This window comes from Epargyreus clarus, unplaced genomic scaffold, assembly GCF_041222505.1.
Source record: "Epargyreus clarus isolate Ecla_fem2 unplaced genomic scaffold, WU_Ecla_fem_2.2 ptg000032l, whole genome shotgun sequence".
NCBI classification, from domain to species: domain Eukaryota; kingdom Metazoa; phylum Arthropoda; class Insecta; order Lepidoptera; family Hesperiidae; genus Epargyreus; species Epargyreus clarus.
In genome coordinates, this window is record NW_027332237.1 from 6,064,391 (window position 1) to 6,088,899 (window position 24,509).

Here is a 24,509-nt window from a genome sequence, read left to right on the forward strand (position 1 = left end):
TTATAAAGTTGCCCTTAAAACTACGTGAGTCAGATAATGATAACGCATAGGTATTTTCCCATGGTTATTAGTAATTATCATTTCCTTTTCTAAGTACCTATAGGTTTGAAAATCAGTGTCATTGATAGAAGTAGGCACGTTTGCAACATAGTGCTTTATTATGATTTATGAAATACAATAAAACCCGCTTAAGACGATTTCACTGGGACCCAACCAAAAACGCGTCTTAAGCGAGAAAGCGTATTAAACGGGATAAGGAAAATAAAACAAAACTGTAAGAGCTTCAATGGATTGAATTTTGTAGGGTGCCATCAATGGAAGAATATCCAGGAAAACCCTGCAATATCACCTGTTCTTCCAACACGACGTCAACCCTGTTATTCCTGAAACCTGCTTTCTTGAAACAATTTTGAATGGTTTAAGGCTTAATTGCTACCCATGCCGCTGCAATGTTCAAAATCGCATCATGCACGGTCAGGGGTCAGTAGGGTCGTTTGCTATAAGTCTTCCATTTCTTGAAGATACTTATGTATTAGTCTTGTCCTGTAACCTTGTTTAAGGATCGTTATGATTCCCTGATCCATGGGTTGTAATGTTCTTGTCGCATTTGGAATGCGCGGGCAGTTGGCTGGGGGGCTGCATTCGGCAGTTGGCTGGGGGGCTGCATTCGGCATTCGAGCGTTCATTCGGCCAGTTACGAATTAGGCGTATTAAACGGGATGACGAAGCGTATTAAGCGTTAAGAAATGTATGAAAACATGTCTTAAAATGTAGGGACTGGCGTAAAATGGCGTATTATACGAGAAATCGTATTAAGCGTGATCGTATTAAGCGGGTTCTACTGTATATATCTTTACTAGCTGACCCGGCAAACGTTGTTGCCATATAAATAAAAACATGTTAAGAGTGAACAACCCTTATCACTTAGGAGTATGAAAAATAGATAGTAGCAGATTTTCAGACCTACTGAATATGCATATAAAAGTTGGTGAAAATCGGTAAAGACGTTTCGGAGGAGTGCGGTAACTAACATTGTGACATGAGAATTTTATATATAAGACTAGCACGCGTTGCTATGCCACACACTAAAGTTAATTTGAAGGTGGCGCCATCTTTCAAAAATTGGTCGTACCAACTTAGAAACCTTCGTGAGCTTATGCTCAACAACTTTGTTAAAGATCATCACATTATCAAATGCATAGTTTACGATTCTATAAAGGACATACGGACAAACATTAACGGTTTTTTATTGGGTTTATATCCTCTTCTTTGTATTCATGGTAATTATGTAAATATGGTAAGTATGGTTAGTAATAAAGTTCACTTCACTAGGCAGCAAATAGAAGAAATTAATATAAAAATATTAAAACTCATAAAAAACCCATATTCCATAAGATTGAAACGATTTTATAGGGAAGAAAAAACAAGACATGATTATGATATTTTTGATACACAATCAAAAATTTAAAAGGAATGTATTAAAAAAATCTCCACAACACAAAAAACACGTTATTTTTAAAATTTGAACTATTTAATCAAGCAATACAATCGAGCTCAAACCGAATGGTAGCTAAACAAATTATGAAATCCGATCCGTGGTCCACAAAGCGATCCATCAAATCTCTGACAGATGAGAAAAAGTCCTTTGAACAAACTACTCGCGCAATGAACTCTTTCGGTATTTTTTGTACTAATAAAAGCCCTTTATTATTATTTGTATTAGAAAAAGATGGACATCCTGTTAAATCTCGAGTACTGTCATGTTATAACTATGTTATTGAAATTGCTTTTAAGTCGTCCTATCTCTGTTTTATTAAAAGCTAATAGCGTAGATAAAAATAAAATAATTTATTTAATTTCTTGCCGACATTTTTTTATTACCTCGCGGTTAATAGTATGCACCTTACGTGGCTACTGCCGCCCATGGATATATGCAATCCACCGCAGATAGGATTAGATTCCAACCTGAGGTCGGCCTCAGATGCGCCGCTATCTCTGAGGACTAAGCTGGAACGCCTCGGAAAAGTATGTCTTCCTTACCACACCCTTCAAACCAGAACACAGCAGCGCTTAACACAGTTGTTATTAGGTACAACTAGGTGTGGCAGTGGTGTCACCGGCGTCGAACTTCAAAAAGTTCTCCAAACGTAATACAACTTCAATAAATGTATTTACATGACAATACCACACACAAAGCTTTCGCAGCTCGAACTTAAGTCTTTGGCTTGTCCATTCAATTTATCGAGAGAACGAAAGAAACTTGTAATTTTGGCGTCCCTCATAAATATCAATTTGAGAACATAACAACAAGATTACAGGTTCCAGTCAACACTAAAATGATTTAGGGCTTTTGCGAACATTTATTTCGGCACTGCGTGTATTTTGTATCAAAATATAATAGGAATCTTGTTGTTTGATAGTATAGTGACGTCATTGTGACTCTACTTAGAGGCTATTCAATAATGATCTTTTATTTCCATCTGCTTAATAATGATGGACAAAGCAACGGGTTTATGTAGCACAAAGTAATTTAAAAATTAAATTTGTAATTTGAAAAATTGCTAAAATTTAATGTAACGCATGGAAAAAAGTTGTGTCTATAAACATACCAAAATAAGCTCAAAACCAATATTTTTTCGTATTAGCATATTTTAATGAGTTGTAAGCCTCCTATGCAATATCGAACCGCGCAGTTCAATATGCAACCGCTTGTATGTACGCACTTAACCACCACAACATGAAGAGAAGACGCTTGCCGCGCGGTAAGCCGCCCCCACGGTTAACCGCCAGTGCGTAACCCTCCTACGCAAGTAAATGTTACATAATCAATGAAAAAATTAAATTTATGACAAAGTTTCAATTTCGAAAACTGGGTGAATTAGTCACATTTGGTAAAAAGCTTAATAATTGGCCAAGTGCTAGTCGAATTCGTACACAGAGGGTTCCGTAACACGATTTTTTTTAGTGTTATTTATTATCATAGCAACCATAGTTATCATGCATTGTGAAAATTTTACTGTCTACGTGTTCAATAGTAAACGTGAAAAACGCACAAAATGCAGTTTCAAGCTGTTATGTTTCTTAGTTTTTGTTGTTAAAGCCACCGTTATAGATATTCTGTAAAAAATTTAAATGTCCATCTATTACCGTAAGAGATAGAGCGATATGAGTCGAATATCGACTACTCGGTGAATTACTTATATCAAATCAAATCATTTTTTTGTTCAAAATAGGTTCTTTACACAGCACTTTTTGAATGTCAATACAACTACCACCACTACACAAGGTGTTTCGTTATGGAGAAAATGTTATTTACAATGTTAAACTTAACCTAATGGTACATGTGGAGCTGGAACTACTTCAGACCGTTTTGTCAGTCAAATAATCACTTAGTTTATAGTACGCTTATATTGTTTATATTGTTTAAAAGGCTAACGACGATAATAGAAAAATGAATATACATATTTATTTAATCGAATTTCTTCTAACTTGAACTTATCAAGAAGCACAGAGTGCGTTACTAATTCCGAGATATATTAATTCAAATGCTATTACGAATTCTCGTTATTTCCGCACAGTTCCCAGCTTCTTGTGGTTCTCAAGATAGAACACCTGTCTCAATAAATAACGCAACAGATGCATTGTAACACTGTTGCCTTACTTAGTTCGTGTAATAAACATAATGTATTGCTATTATATTGTCATTATCGTTACGATTATTGTTAATGTGTTATGTAGACATAGATTAGTAAAGATTACTCACTCCTAACAAGAACATGTAACCAGTTTTGATAATTGAAATAGTTGCGGAAAAAAGTTTTGCCACGTTTCCGTACTAAAATGTCGCTAAAATATTTGATATAATTATATATTTATTATGTAAATTACGCAGCATTAGTTATTTATTCGTAAATTTTCTCTAAAAATGTTTTTATTTGTCAAGAATTCAAAAAAAGAACTTACCAGAAGCTGTTTGTGGCTTCATTCAATTTCAAGGCGGCGAAGTATCTTTACTTATCTATGTATGTAGATTTTAATTTAGAGGCATATTAAGAAATTCAAACATGTATAAGATATTCTGTAAAAAATCCATTACAGTAAGAGATATGACAGACGGACAGACAGCGAAGTTTTAGTAATAGGGTTATGTTTTTACCCTTTGGGTACGGAACCCTGAAAAACGTTCTACTTTATATATGTTTTTATAACAGATATATTTATAACAGATACCAGATAATAACAGATATATTTTTTTATAACAGAAATAGAAAAAAATCTATTTATAAAATAATGTTTACCGCCATCTATCGTTGAATTGCGGTACTAAAAGCGAATTAGTCAATAAAGTCAAGTTTTATTAATCGTAAACACATTTGACGAGGATTTTACTTTTTCTAATAAACCGTTTATTGGTTTTCTGTTTATTGCAAATATAACGGATTTTATTGACTTTGTGTAATTGAGTTCTACATATTTTATTTTGGCCTTAAAAGTAAATATCTACTATGTTTTTTATTGGTGTTATAATATTTCTGATTAGTTTGCGGTTTTGTGTCTGTGACTAACTAGTGTTTATTATTCTTGGGAATGGTAACCAGTGCAGTAGTCGTTTTAATATAATTCAATTCATAATTCAATTATCCAAAAGATAATTCATCTATTCAACATATTTATAGTGATTTTTCTTTATTCTTAGATTTATTGAGAAAGGTGCAAAGTTGATACGGTTGACTTATCTGGTATTAAAGGATAACGGTGACTGCTCCATAATGTAGTCCGTCTAACTTATTAACTAATTAATTACTATTTTTTATTTTATTTTATTTTCATTTATTTAATTATTGCAAAATCCACAGCTCTTAAAATCATACAAATACATTTCTTATATAGTATTTTTTACACCCAATTACGGATTTACAATTTTTTAATTAATAAACGTATAAAAGACAACCGTCACTAAAACGTTATAACAGCATGAATAAGCGTTATATAAATAGATATTAATATATATAAATACAAGTATAAATACTATAAACATATAATTAAGTACGAACATAAACACACACATATGTATAATAATGTATATACCAAAATTTTATGAAGTATCAAATTTTGTACCTGTTCAATAGTCTTCAAGATCAATAGTCAGACACACTGACATGAAAATCTTAAAAGCTTTCTATGTTTTTGTATTTTACATAGACCCATGATTATGAACTTAAGAAGGAGCAGTTATATTGAAATTACAAACATAAACTTAAACTTTATTTATATGATAAGTAAGATATGATATCACTTAACGATAAATTGGAACTCTTCGTATGAACAATATTTTCCTTAATAAAAAATGTACTGGGAAAATATATTTCGCGGTAAAAGGACAATTAGTTTTTTATTACTATTTTTGGTTTTGAAATTACTCACCCATACAGACCAATTATGTGAACAGGGGAGCCCTGTGACTCACGGAATGACGAACATCAAAATTACAGGTTGTAGGCTTTCTGTTTTTTAAAAGTGACATTAAATTGCGTTGAAGGGTGTGGTAAGAGATATCAATATAAGGCACTTAATCCTCAGTAGGAAAAAGTCTGTGATCAACCTAAGGTGGCTATTTTATTATATGTGGAGTTATTGACAGATGTATCTTATTGTATGTTGATCATTTAGCGGCAAATAGCCTGGTTTGTTGCTTTAATAAAAAGTAATTTTCAATAATTACTTGCTCAAATACACCATTGATAAAACTATTAAAATACGAGTACTATTAAGTAAAATAATACAATTATATTGATCGCTTAGTATATTATTTATGGTACACTATTTACGGAGCATTTTTAAACTCTAATCTACATTAGAGGGGCGTAGTGAAATATGTCCGAGGTCCTAAGTATCCAGCAATACAGCAGAATGACTTTCGTAAGGAATCATGGGAAGAGAGCCCCAGTCCAGCAGTGGGACATTTAAGATGCAAAGATCTGTGTATTAGATTCATCTTTGGCTTAAGCAAACTTGATCGCGTCTCTCATATTGGCAAAGATCTCAAATGGCTCCCATTCAGTTTCTCCGTGGGAATAAGTAGGTAGTTTGATGCCAAAAACACAAAATAAGTTAATAAACAAATAAGTAGACACAAATTAATTAATAAATAAAAATAAGACGACACCCTGTTCACAAAAAACCCGGAACTATCACTTCTTCAAAGTTAGAATCATAGAATAAAAGTATTTCGCAAAAATATACTTGTATTCCTGTTATTTTATCATCTTTTATCATTTAATTCTGAAATAACTTCTGAGAAGTAGATAACTTGCACAGGCAGGATTAGTTTATTCGAAACGGCGAGTAAGCCATTTAATTAACCCAAATATGTTATCAAAACAGGAAGGCAATTGTTGACACTAACCTCTGGTGACGAAACCCTCGTGACACTAGTTTGCTAGGTGCGGTGTATGTGGTGTCGATGTAGTATTTTTAGGGTTCCGTACTCAAGAAGTAAAAACGGAACCTTATTACAAAGACCCCGCTGTCCGTCTGTCTGTCCGTCTGCCACAGGACTCAAGGTAAAATAATGGAACCCTATTACTAAGCCTCCGCTGTTTGTCTATCTGTCACAGGGCTCTATCTCTTAAACCGTAATAGACATTTAAAATTTAACAGAATGATCAGTATGTAATAATTAACAACTAAGTAAGCTAAGGCCGCTATTATATTAACAAATACTAAAAATAAAAAAATGGTGGTACGGAACCCTTCGTGTCCGAGTTCGACTCGCACTTAACCAATTATTATAAGTTGGAAGAAGCAAATGAGCATGCTGTACATATAATAGTAAGTTCCTGTTGGCAATGAACGTCGTGGATCTATTACTGTTCCACTATAACGCACGAGTCTCCTCTGATTAGGCCATAGTCTACCGCGCTGTACACAAATATAATGTTCCCAAAAGTGAGTGAAGTTATGTGATTTTTTTAATACTCGTAACTCTCAGGCGTGAAAATTTCAATGTTATCCTTCATCGATAAAGCAACAGATTATTAATTTGTAAGACGCACAAAATTTTGAAAAATCGGAGGAGCATAAATTTTAAACCTCCGACCCCCTTTTTAATTTTAGTAATCATTTAGGTACCTTGCCTTGCCGAGGACCAAACTCGGAACCACGCACGGCAGCTCCGTTCATGTCATAGTCAAATAACCGTAATATTTAAATTCATAACAAAACCAAGAAAAACCTAAAAGTCCTATAAAAATGCTCTATAAGACAGAACATTTCAAATTCATACAATTCATCCATACAACCAGTTCAACCGATTTCACCAACAATAGGTTATAAGGATATTTGAGAACGATTCTCTTACTTTGTCGATTTGTTCTGGTTGGTATAAGATGCCTTTGTGGTTACAGGATCATTGTCCCTTACTATAGGAACTCGATTCGAAACGGCAGATCGGAGTTTCACGCTCCATAATTCTGGTGACATCTGTCAAAGGTATGCGGTAGGTGTTACTGTCACTATAAATTTTAGCATACAAAAGTATTGTATGCGTAATTTGGAAAATATTAGTTTTAAACTTGAATGTGAGAAGTGACAGCCGTGAACGGAATATTTCTTTTGTCATTTATTTACAAAAAAAAAAATAGGTTAATTGTAGTAATCACCTTAACTACAGGAACTTAAATATATTGGCTGAAACGGGACAGGTTATAAATATAATAAATATAATAATTAACAGTTGAACTATATTTAAATACTAAAATGTGATTGTTTTTATTCAGATTTATTTGTATAAGTAGCAAATAACTATGCATCCCATATGATATCTGTAATCAGGTGGACCGCATGTGCGTCTTGGGAATAGTGCTATCTGAGGACGGCCAAATTTGCGTTATTGCAAAATATGATTTTTTTCCAACTTTAAAACCAGTACTTCTTTATAATGAAACTAAGTGTAATTTTTCAAATCATTCGAGAACAGTTAGTAGCGAGTGAGAAGTTCCCGTTCAGAATGTGTGACTAAGTCGAACGCGCTAGACAGGCGGTTTACGACGCAAGTGTGAAATTGCCTTAATGATAGTGTGCTGTTCCTTATTGCCTGTTACACGTTTCTATGTAACCTTGTCAGTTTTAGTACATCACAAAACTTGAAATTATAGGCTTATGTCAAATACTCGGGCTTGTGAAATTGATATTTTATTATTCCATAGAATCGTGCATAAAAACTAACAGTATCGTAGTTGACATTTTAGAGTCCCATTGCTAGACACGGGTCTCCTCTCAAAGTAAGCGAGACTTGACCATGATCTACCATGCTGGCCAAATGCGAATTCATTATTAATTTACTTTACAACATTTTTGAAAACCTTTTTGTTGTGGTGTATAGGTTTCCTGATAATGTGATTATTCATTTCTAATACGCACGTAAAAATAATTTCGTGCGTGTTTTATTTGAAGCTCAGAATTACCCGTGAAGAAAGACAACGAGAGGAAATCTATTCGATCGAGAGGTCTATAAAAGTTATATAGATAATTGTATCAGGCGTTACTTTGCGGAAATCCATGCTATTAAGTTAAGATTAAAACTACTTCGCAACAATCCGCTACAAATATGTATGATGGTATATATTTTAAACCATGCAGTATGTACAATGGTATGATACCATTATAAAAGGCATGCATTAAGTTGACAGCGTCACTTAACGATTAACCGTCGTAGAGTCAACCTACTCTGTAGCACTACCATGAGTTGGCATAGAAACGCCACTATAGAAATTGTAAATAGAAAACTATTGTCATTTTGCTAGTGAATAACATAACTACTATCGTTACGGTATTTCTTGACAACGTCTGTCAAATTAATGACTCATGGGACCGAATTTGTACGGCAATAGATCATAATGACATTCGCTAGCGATTTGATTTCGATAGGTTTTTTACGTATCGAGTTACGCCACTACGGATTTTAGTTCTACGAGTAACCACCAAAGGCGCTGTACAATTTTTCATACATTTATTTTACGCAGTCGCTAGCGAGTAATACTTTTGTAAACTCATGGTAGTCCTACTGATGATGCTCCGTTTTGGAGCGAAACCCGTGTTGGTGGTGGTATGTATGGTGGTATATTAAATTTTGCATCTGCACGCATCCTTTACATACCGCATGGTTTAAAATATATAGGAGTACCATAATACATATTTGTAGCGGATTGTTGCGAAGTAGTTTTAATCTAAATATAAAAAAGTTGTTAAAAGTACCTTTGTAAAGTTTACTAGAGATGATATATGGCCTAATTCTTCTTTTTCTAAAATGATAGCTCACTCGTAGGATAGTAATAGGCTGACGGTGATAGGCTAAAACCAGACAAATATCTACACTTTACTACTTAGTTCATTGATACTTCCATCTTACCAAGTAACTGTTTCTTTTAAACTTAATAACTAACTTGAACATAACTTTTCAGGTCACATTAATACCTCACTTGGTCTCTTTCCTTATCATTTACTTAGCAATTAAAATTGAACTATATTTCCCAATACTAGAGTTTAAATTTAAAGTTACCTTTAGTATTTCTCACTGGGCCGTTAAAAGCGGTTAACAAAACCGTGCTAACTAAATGACAATGTAATAGAAAATGGAAGAAAACTAATAATTTGGACAAAGTGCTTAATGAATATTTATGGTTTAGTTATTGTGTGTGGCAACTCAAAAGCTATAAAAAATAACAGTTGAAGAAATCTCCGTTTATTAATGTTTTGTTTTGAGATGTAACTGAATACGCCATATTTGAAGTAGTGAAAGTTTTGGTTGGTTGACTCTTGATGGATCGGACGTGGGGTCCGAGGTTCGAATCTCAAAGCACCTTAGATTTTGCTGTAACGTTCCAACTTAGTCCTCAGAGGTACGCATTTATGGTAGATCTCAGGTAGAAATCAAATCTTATGATCTTACTAGCTGACCCTGCAAACGTTGTGTTGCCATATAATTAAAAAAATGTTAAGGGTGAACAACCCTTATCACTTAGGGGGATGGAAAATAGATGTTGGCCGATTCTCATAGATACCGGATAAGCACAAAAAATTTCATCAAAATCGGTCAAGCCGTTTCGGAGGAGTATGGCAACGAAAACTGTGACACGGGAATTTTATATATTATATTATTATCTTATCAGGGGTTGATTACAGATATCCATAGGCGACAATATCTACTTATTAGGATTGAATGTCCTTTTGCTACTCCTATATAAAAAAGTTGACAAAGGAATTCGAAGAAATGCATTCATTTGGAGAGTCGTTTGTAATGAAAGGAAGTATGGTTACATTTTTTCATACTGAAACCATGAAGAGGTCCGTCTTGAAAAGCTGAAAAGCTACAAAGCTTTCAGTAAACAGCGCTTTAAAACAACCTGTAGGCCCAATCAGTCAGTGTTGCCACTCAAATAGCTTGAAACACGCGATTTTATTTTTATAATTGCAACACTGATTAATTGACGTCATATTTCTGTTATACATGTATATTTTGGAGTCATTATGTAATTATTTTCATAGGACAATTACTGTAAGTATTTGAAGTCTACGCTAATAAAATGGTTAAAATAGAAGATGCCATATTATTTAATTAAATACGATTTTTACATAATAATAAATAATAACCATTTTATATATTTACCAAACTAGATAGATAGACTCAAAAACTTTAAGTATTACCAATACTCAAAGTTTTTGGGTATTGGTAATACTCAAAGTTTTTGAGTCTATTTGAGCTATTGGTAATGCTCAAAAACTTTGAGTATTACCAATATCAAAGTTTTTGGGTCTATTTTGTTACAATTTAGATGGCGAAGATCGAACCCAGGACTCGAGGTAGTTTCTCACTAATTCTTGCGACATTTAAAGTCAAAATGTTAACCAAAATTATAATGTTTCACATATATTTTTGGATGCAACTTAAATACTTATATTAATGGAAAAGGAAGCCTGTATATTTCATATAAAATCTGAGGTTTACATTTTTCGTTAAACTCAAATTACGGAGCGTCAACGAATGCATATTATTAATATAGTTCAGAATACCTCTGAGTAATCACCAATATCACATTTCATTATAACTCACACACTGACAAAACCATAGAAATCACATCCCGACGTATTTCTATCAGCGCACGCACACAACGATTACGTTTGCTATTAGAATTCCCTAGCGATGTTTTAATTGACCCACATAATTAATATCCGCGAAGCAGACATTTCGCGAGCCATAAAGAATATTACGCTGTAACCCCCATCTGACAACATGGATGACATAAACAAGGATCCCTTCCCCCCAGTTAAACAAGTTGAATGCGCTTCCCCGATGCCATAGCCTCTACACGTGCGCCACTCAAGGTCTCACAACCCTTTACACATCCTCTCATGTTTGCAATTAAAACGAAAAACAGACAGGGACAGCGCTACACGTAGCTAATGCGCCAGAAAGAAACAACACGTCTCATTTACCCGAGCACTTTTTATTTCCACTTGCAGTCAAGGGAGGTCGTCGGCCAATCAACGTACTGTGCCGCGCCTGCTCCGCATTGGCCGGTTTGAATAGAGAATTTTTTCAAAGAACAAAAGCGGAGGGTAGGTAATAGCGAGTTTTGTTTTCTTTGAGTGGCATTTCACATTCGAGTGCCGGAGCTCGCGGGGAACGGACGTCTCGACTCTAATTACCTTACCTTACATGCATTGTTTTAGTGAGGGTGCTCTCACTAAGCTCTCTTCATTTCATTTGTCAGGCAATGATGTTAAACATTGTTATTTATTGCTCGGAACTTTGCCGGTTCCCGAGCTAGGAATTGCAAAACAAGCAAATTAACGATGTTTATTTCAACTCTAACAATCGTCCTGTCTCTACAGTACTGTTTGTTCGGAACCGCGCCTCGCGTCTTGTTTGCTTTTGTACTTGTATAATGAGATGTGCTTCGTTCCTACGTAATTGCTTCTTCAGTTAAGTGCTGACGATTTCAAGAATTATTGTATGAACACACAAATAGACCAGCTGTTTTGTTCGTTCAGCTCAAACACCGGTTTTCACTGTAACAAGCGAAAGTTAATACTGAATGAGTGTTAATTTCGCAAATGTGTTTGTCAAATATAACTTTTTAAGAAATGTTAAATATTTGTTAATGCTTGTTAGATGTATCCTTTTCTCGGGTATTTTACTTACTTTACTTACTTTATTATCTTTGACAACGATTGTATAAGCTTTTTATTATCATTAAGACGTTAAATAATAAATTCATCATATTTCAATATTTGTGTATTATACGGGTATTAAAAGGACTAAATAATTGCTTCTCTTTGAACCAAAAAAAAACAAATGACTAAAAATTTTCTATTTTTTGCAATTAAATAAAATAAATAATTGAGTCTATCTATACCTTGGTACATAGTGATTTTAAAAATAACAAAGCAAATAGTTATAGATACCTTTTAAGTTTTTAACATTTAAAATAATATTGGGACATTTTATACGCGTGAAGTTCATGCCACTGTATTTTCTGAAAATGTTCAATTGGATATTTTAAGTAATACGAGCATGTTTTAAAAATATTTTTTCCATTATTTTCAGGAACCTTGCAGCACCACGGCCGACTACGCAAAGCAACACATCCCTAGAGATCTTCACCCCTTCCCACAAAGAAAACTGTCATAGGCTCGAGTTTCTAGTGGAACGGCAAAAGCAGTTATGTTTACTCTCCGACAAAATGGTGCAAGTACGTACTATGCTTCTATTTTTATGAATACACTAGTTTTTGGCCGCGGCTTCGCCCGCGTTTAAAAGAAAATAATATGACATACTAACATACATTGAACTGAAAATTCGTACCTTCATTGGAATACCAGTGGCGCCATCTCGCGAAAATTGGTCGTACCAACTCTGAAACCTTCGTGGGCTCATGGACAACAACTTTGCTAAAGATCATAACTTGATCAAATGCAAAGTTTACGATTCAATCCTTCCTAATATCGATTTTTTTGGGCGAAAAGATCAATTCTCCGATTAATTGATCTTAGATCGCCATCCCTAGTTCCCGTGGGATTTCCGGGATAAAATCTATCCTATGTCCTTTCTCGGGTCTCAGACTATCTTTGTACAAAATTTCATTAAAATCGGTTCAGTGGTTTCGGCGTGAAGAAGAGACAACCAGACAGACAGACAGACAGACAGACAGACAGACAGACAGACAGACAGACAGAGTTACTTTCGGATTTATAATATTAGTAAGGATTTATGAATTTGTCACAGACTAAAAAATGAAAAATAAATAATAGTTCAAAAAAACTAAAAAAAAACACGTTTTTATTGTTAATGGAACTAAAAACTATAAAATAATTTTAATGATAAAGAGTTTAAGAGTAAAGAGTATCAAGCAACCCGCTTTTACTGAATTGAAACTTTTTACTCTTAAACTCTATCATCCTTATCCTTACTAATATTATAAATCCGAAAGTAACTCTGTCTGTCTGTCTCTCTGTCTGGTTGTCTCTTCTTCACGCCTAAACCACTCAACCGATTTTAATGAAATTTTGTACAAAGAGAGTCTAAGACCCGAGAAAGGACATAGGATAGTTTTTATCCCGGAAATCCCACGGGAACTAGGGATGGCGATCTAAGATCGATTAATCGGAGAATCGATCTTTTGGACCTAAAACATCGATTATTTTAATCGATATAAGTAAGGATTGAATCGTAAACTATGCATTTGATCAAGTGATGATCTTTAGCAAAGTCGAAGGTACGAATTTACAGTTTTATGTATGTGAGTATGTTATATTATTTTATTTTAAACGCGGGCGAAGCCGCGGGCAAAAACTAGTAAAAATATTTTCTAGTGTTTAGTTCGATTAGCAATAAAAGTGTGATTTTTTTTTGGTTTTTTAAACTATTACTTATTTTAAATTAACTTAATGTTCAATTCATTATTACGATTATAATATTATTTTGATTTTTTGGATTAAATAGTATAAATAAATTCAGTATTGTATATTATAAAGTGTTATTTTTAAATACGTAGTAAATAACATAAAAAAAACAATAACGCGCTTTTGCTAAATTTCTCTATTGCTACTTTTTTTTACTAAAATGTTGTACTTAAATGGAGTTTGTGTACATATTTAAAAAAATACGACAAAACGAATTCTAAAAAATACTGTTACTTATTTTTTATTACTTAGAGTTAAAAGTATTAGAAATCGAAATGCTTTTTTTATTTTTCCTATGTAGGTACTTAACCTTTAGAAAATTTGAAACTGTAAAATTGTTGTAATATTCAAAATATGAAAAAAATACAGTCATAAAAAATATACTTCATACTCTTTGACTTCTTTTAAATGGCTATTATGCCATCGTATAGCAGACTTAAAAGGCTTGCCATTCAACTGAGATTCTAAAGATAAGTCCCGTAGAATCGAACGACAAATCTTAATTAATTTCAAATTAAGTAAGGAATTCTAGTTAATCGAGCTATTGAATATTGATATCAAAGAAAATGTCTTCCTTAACTAGCAAAGAAAAAGCAGGATTAGTTACTTTGTTGCAAAGTTAAGGTTGTTACACACTGTAGTTTATTACAGTTATGTAGTTAGGTTTAACTAAAGTTTAGTTCGATCTTTTTTCAATTTAATGGGTTCAATGAAGGTTTTAATTAAAAAAGCATATGTTTCGGTGTAAAGTCATAGTATATAGCCAATAGTGAGGAAGTCAGTAAAAAGCAGTGATAGCCTAGTGGTTAAGAAACGCGGCGTCTCGATCGAGGGGTCTGAGGTTCAAATCCTAGGCACGCACCTCTGATTTTCAAATTTATGTGCGTATTAGAAATTAATTATCACTTGCTTAAACGGTGAAGGATAACATCGTGACGAATCCTGCATACCTGAGAGATTTATAAAAAAAAAAAACTTAAAGGTATGTGAAGTCTACCAATACACACTTGGCCAGCGCGGTGGACTATGGCCTAATCCTTCTCATTCTGAGAGGAGACCCGTGCCCAGCAGTGGGACAGTAATGGGTTGATGATGATGATGAGGAAATCACATTAAATAACAGAAGTACCTAGTGGTTTAGAAACTCGGCCTCTTGATTGAGGGGTCCGAGGTTCAAATCCCAAGCACGCACCTCTGATTTTTCAAAGTTATGTGCATTAGAAATTAATTATCACTTGCTTAAACGGTGAAGAAAAACATCGTGAGGATATATCTAAATATATATGAATCAAAGGTTGACTGAAAGGGTGACTGACTGACATAGTGATCTATCAACGCACAGCCCAAACCACCGGACGGATCGGGCTGAAATTTGGCATGCAGGTAGATGATATGACGTAGACATCCGCTAAGAAAGGATTTTGATCAATTCTACCCCCAAGAGGTTAAAATAGGGGATGAAAATATTACTTCGTAACGCGAGCGAAGCCGCGGGCAAATATAAATTGGCTAAAGTTAAAAGTATTTATATTTTTATTAATTTCAATATTATGCATTTCGCTTTATGATTGTGTAATATATTATTACGCCACAAATATCTTCTGCCGTCTTTGTTGTACCCCGATAATTCAATACAAAATGTCGTAAACGGCATCAAATTTAAATTTTTGTTCAATAAAAATATGTTTTGATACAAAACCGACAGTGAACGACCACACATCATGACCCCTTAACCGAATTTCTTCAAATTACACATTATTTATCCATTTTATATGCGGTTCGGAATATTTTGGGCCATCGAAGACAAGACTAAGCACCTATTTAGGGTGTGATTTCGAATTTATACCGCCGTACAAGATAAAGAGGGCATGATTTGAATTTTTATTGCCTTTCAGTACTTTTATGCTTTCGTCTGCTTTCGCGTTCTGCACTCAATTTTGTATTTTAGTGGGATTTGTAGTGGAAAAGTAGGAAATGTAACTGCGACGGAGATTAAATGTATGGGGCTATAGAATAGACATTGTTAAGCCTTTCACAGATAATCTTTCGTTTTGCTTTCCACTGGCACTATCTTGGATTGATTGATGATTGACGTGTAACGCCCATTATTAATACTCAATCTATCCAATTTTACCTTCTGTTCTGACGCTACTTATACTAGAAAAGTATGAAGAAATTGTTAAATGGCGATTTTGGGCGTAAATGTATGAGGCTATAGAGTGGTTACACAATACACATTGTTAAGAATTTTATAAAAAAAAAAAAAAACTTTCACTACACTATCTTGGATTTATTGGCGGCTAGTGTATAATCAACTTACTACCAATGGGTAGCAAACTTGTGGATGACACTTTTCTTGCCCGGTCTATTTCTAAACTATTACGTTGAAAGCCTTTGCCACAAAGCCAATTATTGAATATCTCCAAGTTAGTAAATCACTGTGTACATTTTCTTCGGGTGTCACCAAGGACATTAAAAAGTTAAAATTTGAAAATGTGATCATGTTTTTTTCAAATCACTTGATCCGTGTTACATTTTTTTCATTTGAATGATTCTGGCTTCCAGGTCCTTCAAACGGGTGCGATGCAGGGCGTGGAAGAGTGCCAGCACCAATTCCGTCATAGTCGGTGGAACTGCAGTACAGTTGAGAACTCCACTGATATCTTCGGAGGCGTCCTCAAGTTCAGTAAGTATCGTTAAACCTCTTACAGTTTACTGTTGCCCTGGTACTTTGGTATCAAAAGGTGACAGAATTTCACTCGAATACATTAAGATTTCCTTTGTTGTGGGTACTTTAGACACACACACAGACAAAACACTCAGACCCAGAATATATCTATTGTCCTTTTGGATATCTTGACTTTATACTCTGAGTGTCTGAGACCTAAATCGCCTTAAGGTTTATTGTACTATTTGTACATACTTTGTTTAAAAATGATTAGTAGACTATGCCGTTGCCTATACCTACTACTTTGACTACTTTTTACTTACTTTACTTTTGATTACTTTTGACGACTTTGGTACTTTGACTCGAAAATATGGTAGAACATTCAAATATATTAGTTTTCTGTATTGTGTATATGTTTCGACTCCGGATACACTATAGTCACACCTTCTGCCTAATAACTGTGTTAAGCGCTGCCGTGTTCTGCTTTGAAGGGCTTGGTAAGGGAAACATACTTATTTAGAGTGTTCAGAAAAGGCCAAATTTTAAACCACTTGGTTATTTTAGCTGTACAATGCACTGTCTCAATTGTGCACTAATTTTAAAACTCCCGTATATAGTGTACAGAAGTTCTAATAATAAAATCATAACCGAACATGTATACAAACCTAGTCAGAATGCCACATGTTCTTTGAAGTCGGCCAGCAAAGGGCCCGCCGCTTTGAGCGCGCGTCTGTCGTCGCAACTGTTTGTGTAACAACCTGAGAGTTAGGCGGGTTACACACGAGACATATTTTAGTCGCAATATTTATGATGACAAAAGTTAAGGTGGTAGAACCCTTTGTGGTTCGACTCCGGCGGCACCACCGCCACACCTATTTCTGCCTTATAACAGCAGAGTTAGGCGCTGCTTTGTTCCGGTTTGAAGGGTGTTCCGGTTGTAAGGGAGACAGACTTTTCCGAGGCGATCGAGCTTAGTCCTCAGGGGTAGCGGCGCATCTGTGGCCGACCTCAGATAGGAATATCTAATCCTATCTGAGGTTGATTACAGATGTCCATGGGTGGCAGTAGCCACTTACCATCAGGTGGACTGCATGCTCGTCTGTTACTCCTGTATTATAAAAAAAAATAGCTTAGCTAATTAAGTAAAAAACGTTTATTCGCACAATAATTGATAATATACATTTTGTTATGGCTTATTAGGTCATACAAAATTGATATGTTGCATTCCGTTAACATATCGATTATGCTTAAAAGTTCCACTCGTTTCATTCGTATTTGTATGATGATGCTTAAGAGCTTAGGATGCTTAAGATGTTTTTATTTCACTCTTTGTTTTTCTCGTATGCTATTTATTGTATATAATATTTTTTTATCTTATGGTTTAAGTGAGATACGGGCGAAATGCGAATGTTATAATTTCAATTTAAGAAGTATTAATAAAATATAAAATTATTATTAAAACATAAAAAAGTCAAACCGCTCGAAATATACCCTATGTTTCTCCCACAATTAAGGCAAATCACACGACACTCCTTATGTTGAAATTCATCAAGACGTTTGGATTGTATGCCAAAGAATACAACATACATACGATTGAAAAACATTACCCTCGGCTGTTGGGTAAAATACTAATAAACTTTCTTTAATAGTCATTAAATAAATCATTCCCATTATTTTATAAAAGGTCTTTTTATAAGGGCAACTTTAAAAATGTCATAAAAATTTAAGTCGAGCAATCGCAATGTTAGTCTATAAATCGAACATGTATAGTCGCCCTATAGTCGGAATCAGCACAAATTTTACAGAGCCACAAGTGCCCAGTTCATGAATGAGTGACTGTTATTTGAGCTGTTTTGTGACGGTTTATTTTAACCACGGTTTAACGCTCTGACCGTTTGACGGAAGTGATAAGCTTGTTTTGTTTTACTTACCTACATGGCTTGAGAACTTAAACTGTACCCTTAGTATGAGTCTTTACGTTTTTAAAAAATACTGTTTTTGTATTTATTTACGTATTTCTCATATATTTCCAATCAGTTCTGATACAGTCCGCTAGGGGCGCTGATTGGAAATGTATGGGCAAATACGTAAACAAATACAAAAACAGTCATTTTTGTTAAAACGTGAAACTCATACTAAGGGACTGTTTTTGAACAATGAAATGTTTGTGTTTTGAAACTATTGCCAGTTAGAAACTAGTATTTTTAGTTTTTTACGCCGCTTCTTCCTCATAGTGAAACACCTGGCGAAGCGGTGGTAGTTTGTTGACTTTCAAAAAGTTGACTTTCTATATGAATCAATTTTCAATAAATGGGATTTGAATTTAAACACTACAAAATTAACACAAACATTGGTTTGAATATTATAGCAGCAGTAGTAAATAAGAAGAGTTTATAATATAGAAGTAAATGAGCACGCAGTCCTGATTGTAAGTGTGTACTTACGTCTATGGACATCAGTAATCAACCCTTGATAAGATTAGACTCCTACCTGAGGTCGGCCACAGGTGCATTGCTATCCCTTCATTACGGAATACAGCAGCGCTTAACACTGCACAGTGTTATTAGGCGGAAATATTTGTGGAGATTCCTTCGGAGACGGACCACAGAGCTCTTACCTTAAGATCGAAATTTGGCAATTTCTCAAATTATTCAGTAGATCATCAATCTATAAAATATTTGCGTACCTAAGACTTGTATTTCACAATTTCTTCATACTACCCATAGATTAGAAAAGATACTTCGCTGCCTTGAAATTGAATGAAGCCACAAACGGCTTATTAGTAAGTTCTTTTTTTTTAATTCTTGACAAATAAAAACATTTTTAGAGAAAATTTACGAATAAATAACTAATACTGCGTAATTTACATGATAAGTAAATAATTATTTCAAATATTTTAGGCACATTTTAGCACGGAGACGTGGCAATACTTTTTTACGCAACTATTTCAATTCTCAAAACTGGGATCAATTTCTTGTTAGGAGTGAGTAATCTTTACTAATCTCAGATACTACCCATTATCTTTCAATATGTTAGACAAAGTTTAGATAGATTCTTCATTTTTGTCTTACATTCGATCACTTCATCTAACGATCCAAAGCATTCTACATCTAACGAGCGATTAAAATTTAAACAAAACAGATTATTTTTAACCAACAATGCTTCGTATCAGTCCACTTCAAGATAATTTTCAGGGAAGTTCTTTCATGGTTCATGTTTATTTTCCGATGTCGATTACTGAAATCACGTGTGGACCTGTTGACTGAGCGCCTCAGTTTGTTTACCATACTGACAAAATAACCAATATAATTAGCCCCCTCGCATCTCGTATAAGGAATAGAGTTTTATGCGTTTGTTGGTTTAGTACACCGTTGCAGGGGTCTTGCTAATCTGGTTACAATAGGCGGTCAGTGAACCTATTTATGGATTTTCGAAAAATAGCATGCCAGTTTAATTCAGAATCATTGTTTCCTCTACGGAATGTGCAATAAGCTTCGATAATAAACGGGAGTCCATATGATTATATCAAGCTGCCCTTTAATAGTTATTTTTATGACACGTTACAATAAGTATGTACTAAATAATAATAAGGAAATTAAACCCAAAATACCAAACCATGTCATCTGATTATGACTATTTGTGTTTAAATAGGTAAATTTATATTTAAAACATCACATTAAACATTTAAGGACTCGCAACCGTCACTTAGTTAATTAATATATTCAATGTTTTGCCCATTAAAGAACGACATTTGACAATTTCTACATACATTGAAAGTTTCGAAAATGTTAAGTAATTAATGACACTTCAAAGTAAACGAATATGATAAAAATATATGGTGCCATATTTTTAAACGATAGTGAAAAAATCTGAATGAATGAATTATGAGTTTTAATATCGACGGGTCCTACGTAGGCTATGTGAACTTGGCACCCGACTTCGGAAAATTGAACTTTTTTTTTATGATTCTTATAGACTATGGTAAGTAGTTGTTTGTAGTAAAAAATATTTCGTTTGTAGTTGCCCCAAAAAAAAAATTGGTGACCTTGAAAAAAATCTCAGCACCCGACTTTGAAAAATCGAACTTTTTTTTTATGATTCCTATAGACTATAGGAAGTAGTTGTTTGTAGTAAAAAAAATTTCGTTTGTAGTTGGCCCAAAAAAAAATTGGTGACCTTGAAAAAAATTCGAATCCGATTTTGAAAAATCGAACGTTTTTTTATGATTCCTATAGACTATAGTGGGTAGTTCCTTAAAGTAACATTCTTTTGATAAAACTAATTCAGAAACACAACTAAAAGACTTTGAAAAGTAACCCATGAACCCTAGATTCGATCGAGATTCCAATAAAATTATTACAACTACAAACAAAATTATCGCCAATATTAACAAAAAACAAGTACTACAAACTAAACTTATATACTGCAAACAACATAGCGTTACTACAAACGTAATTATCGCTACTACAAACAAAAATATCGCTACTACAAACGAAATAGACTTACTACAAACAAAAATATCGCTACTTCAATCGAAAAAGAGCTACTACAAACGAATTATCTCCAATATGAACAGAATAAAGTTACTACAAACGGAATTATCCCTACTACAAATGAAATAGTGTTACTACAAACATAAATATAACTACTACAAACGAAATAGAGCTACTACAAACGAGTTATCGCCAATATGAACAGAATAGAGTTACTACAAACGAAATTATCGCTACTACAGACGAAATAGTGTTACTACAAACGAAAATATCACTACTACAAACGAAATAGAGCTACTACAAACGAGTTATCGCCAATATGAACAGAATAGAGTTACTACAAACGAAAATATCGCTACCACAATCGAAATAGTGTTACTACAAACGAAAATATCACTACTACAAACGAAATAGAGCTACCACAAACGAGTTATCGCCAATATGAACAGAATAGACTTACTACAAACGGAATTATTGCTACTACAAACGAAATAGGGGAACTACAAACAAAAATATTACTACTACAAACGAAATAGAGCTACAACAAACAAGTTATCGCCAATATGAACCGAATAGAGTTACTACAAACGGAACTATTGCTACTACAAACAAAAATATCACTACTACAAACGAAATAGAGCTACTACAAACGAGTTATCGCCAATATGAACAGAATAGACTTACTACAAACGGAATTATTGCTACTACAAACGAAATAGTGTTACTACAAACGAAAATATCACTACTACAAACGAAATAGAGCTACTACAAACGAGTTATCGCCAATATGAACAGAATAGACTTACTACAAACGGAATTATTGCTACTACAAACGAAATAGTGTTACTACAAACGAAATTATCGCTACTACAAACGAAATAGTATACTGGTGTTAGCCCATCTAGTGTAGATATATAATTGACTGATTTTGATAATTATCTATTAAAATTAAAACTAAAAACAAATCGTTATTGATTATTATTATGTAGATACGAGTATGTAAAATTTGTAAATATAATCTCAGGTTTCCTAACGATGTTTTTCTTCATTGCTTAATCAAGTGTTAATTAATTTCTAATGCGCATATAACTATAAAAAATAGACGTGCGTGCCTGGGATTTGAACCTCGGACCCCTCGATCAAAATGCCGGGTTTCTTAACCATTAGGCTATCACTACTTTGTACCTACACTATTTACCCGAAATTCCGTTACATGCTATGCTATGTTTACATGTTTTAATATCACTCCGATCAAATCATTTTTATCGTGATTACATTTAAACTATCCATCCAAATTATTAAGTGTAAAAAACAAAGTTAAATATCAAAGGCGATGAAGGTATTTTACATTATTACATAAATTACATTTAAGCTATCCGTCCAAATTATTTAGTGTAAAAAACAAACTTAAATATCAAAGGCGATAAAGGTATTTATTTTAATATAAGTTAAGTAAATACTATATATTAGGTTGAGAAATAAGTTCGTAGCGTTTTTATATTTCTTTTATTTTACAACAATTTGTTTGCGTTATTAAATTTTTTATTACTTTTGGGGCTTAGAAATAGAATACCCAGGAAGCAAAAATAAACATAAATTCGCTTGTAGTTCCTCTATTTCGTTTGTAATAGCGATAATTCCGTTTACAAACTCTATTCTGTTTATAAACAGATTAATATAGTGGCGATAATTCGTTTGCAGTAGTGATATTTTCGTTTGTAGTAAGCCTATTTCGTTTGTAGTAGCGATAATTACGTTTGTAGTAACTCTACTTTGTTCATATTGGCGATAACTCGTTTGTAGTAGCTCTATTTCGTTTGCAGTAGCGATATTTACGTTTGTAGTTCCCATATTTCGTTTGTAGTAGCGATAATTCCGTTTGTAGTAACTTTATTCTGTTCATATTGGCGATAACTCGTTTGTAGTAGCTCTATTTCGTTTGTAGTAGTGATATTTTCGTTTGTAGTAACACTATTTCGTTTGTAGTAGCGATAATTCCGTTTGTAGTAGCGATAATTCCGTTTGTAGTAACTCTATTCTGTTAATATTGGCGATAACTCGTTTGTAGTAGCTCTATTTCGTTTGTAGTTGTAATATTTTCGTTTGTAGTAACACTATTTCGTTTGTAGTAGCTCTATTTCGTTTGTAGTAGTGATATTTTCGGTTGTAGTAACACTATTTCGTTTGTAGTAGCGATAATTCCGTTTGTAGTAACTTTATTCTGTTCATATTGGCGATAACTCGTTTGTAGTAGCTCTATTTCGTTTGTAGTAGTGATATTTTCGTTTGTAGTAACACTATTTCGTTTGTAGTAGCGATAATTCCGTTTGTAGTAACTCTATTCTGTTCATATTGGCGATAACTCGTTTGTAGTAGCTCTATTTCGTTTGTAGTTGTAATATTTTCGTTTGTAGTAACACTATTTCGTTTGTAGTAGCGATAATTTCGTTTGTAGTAACTCTATTCTGTTCTTATTGGCGATAACTCGTTTGTAGTAGCTCTATTTCGTTTGTAGTAGTGATATTTTCGTTTGTAGTAACACTATTTCGTTTGTGGTAGCGATATTTTCGTTTGTAGTAACTCTATTCTGTTCATATTGGCGATAACTCGTTTGTAGTAGCTCTATTTCGTTTGTAGTAGTGATATTTTCGTTTGTAGTAACACTATTTCGTCTGTAGTAGCGATAATTCCGTTTGTAGTAACTCTATTCTGTTCATATTGGCGACAACTCGTTTGTAGTTGCTCTATTTCGTTTGTAGTAGTGATATTTTCGTTTGTAGTAACACTATTTCGTTTGTAGTAGCGATAATTTCGTTTGTAGTAACTCTATTCTGTTCATATTGGCGATAACTCGTTTGTAGTAGCTCTATTTCGTTTGTAGTAGTTATATTTATGTTTGTAGTAACACTATTTCATTTGTAGTAGGGATAATTCCGTTTGTAGTAACTTTATTCTGTTCATATTGGAGATAATTCGTTTGTAGTAGCTCTTTTTCGATTGAAGTAGCGATATTTTTGTTTGTAGTAAGTCTATTTCGTTTGTAGTAGCGATATTTTTGTTTGTAGTAGCGATAATTACGTTTGTAGTAACGCTATGTTGTTTGCAGTATATAAGTTTAGTTTGTAGTACTTGTTTTTTGTTAATATTGGCGATAATTTTGTTTGTAGTTGTAATAATTTTATTGGAATCTCGATCGAATCTAGGGTTCATGGGTTACTTTTCAAAGTCTTTTAGTTGTGTTTCTGAATTAGAATGTTACTTTAAGGAACTACCCACTATAGTCTATAGGAATCATAAAAAAACGTTCGATTTTTCAAAATCGGATTCGAATTTTTTTCAAGGTCACCAATTTTTTTTGGGCCAACTAGAAACGAAATTTTTTTTAC

General features: G+C 33.7%; 1 protein-coding gene across 1 annotated transcript in view; it reads left to right on the forward strand.

The window, feature by feature from the left end:
• LOC140755181 (protein Wnt-4) overlaps nt 1-24,509 on the forward strand; it is a 107,012-nt gene that overhangs the window by 75,809 nt on the left and 6,694 nt on the right. Inside the window, exons 2-3 of the mRNA XM_073090400.1 lie at nt 12,608-12,752; nt 16,528-16,648. Of these exons, the coding sequence (XP_072946501.1) occupies nt 12,608-12,752; nt 16,528-16,648 (266 nt within the window). The remainder of the gene's footprint in view (nt 1-12,607; nt 12,753-16,527; nt 16,649-24,509) is intronic.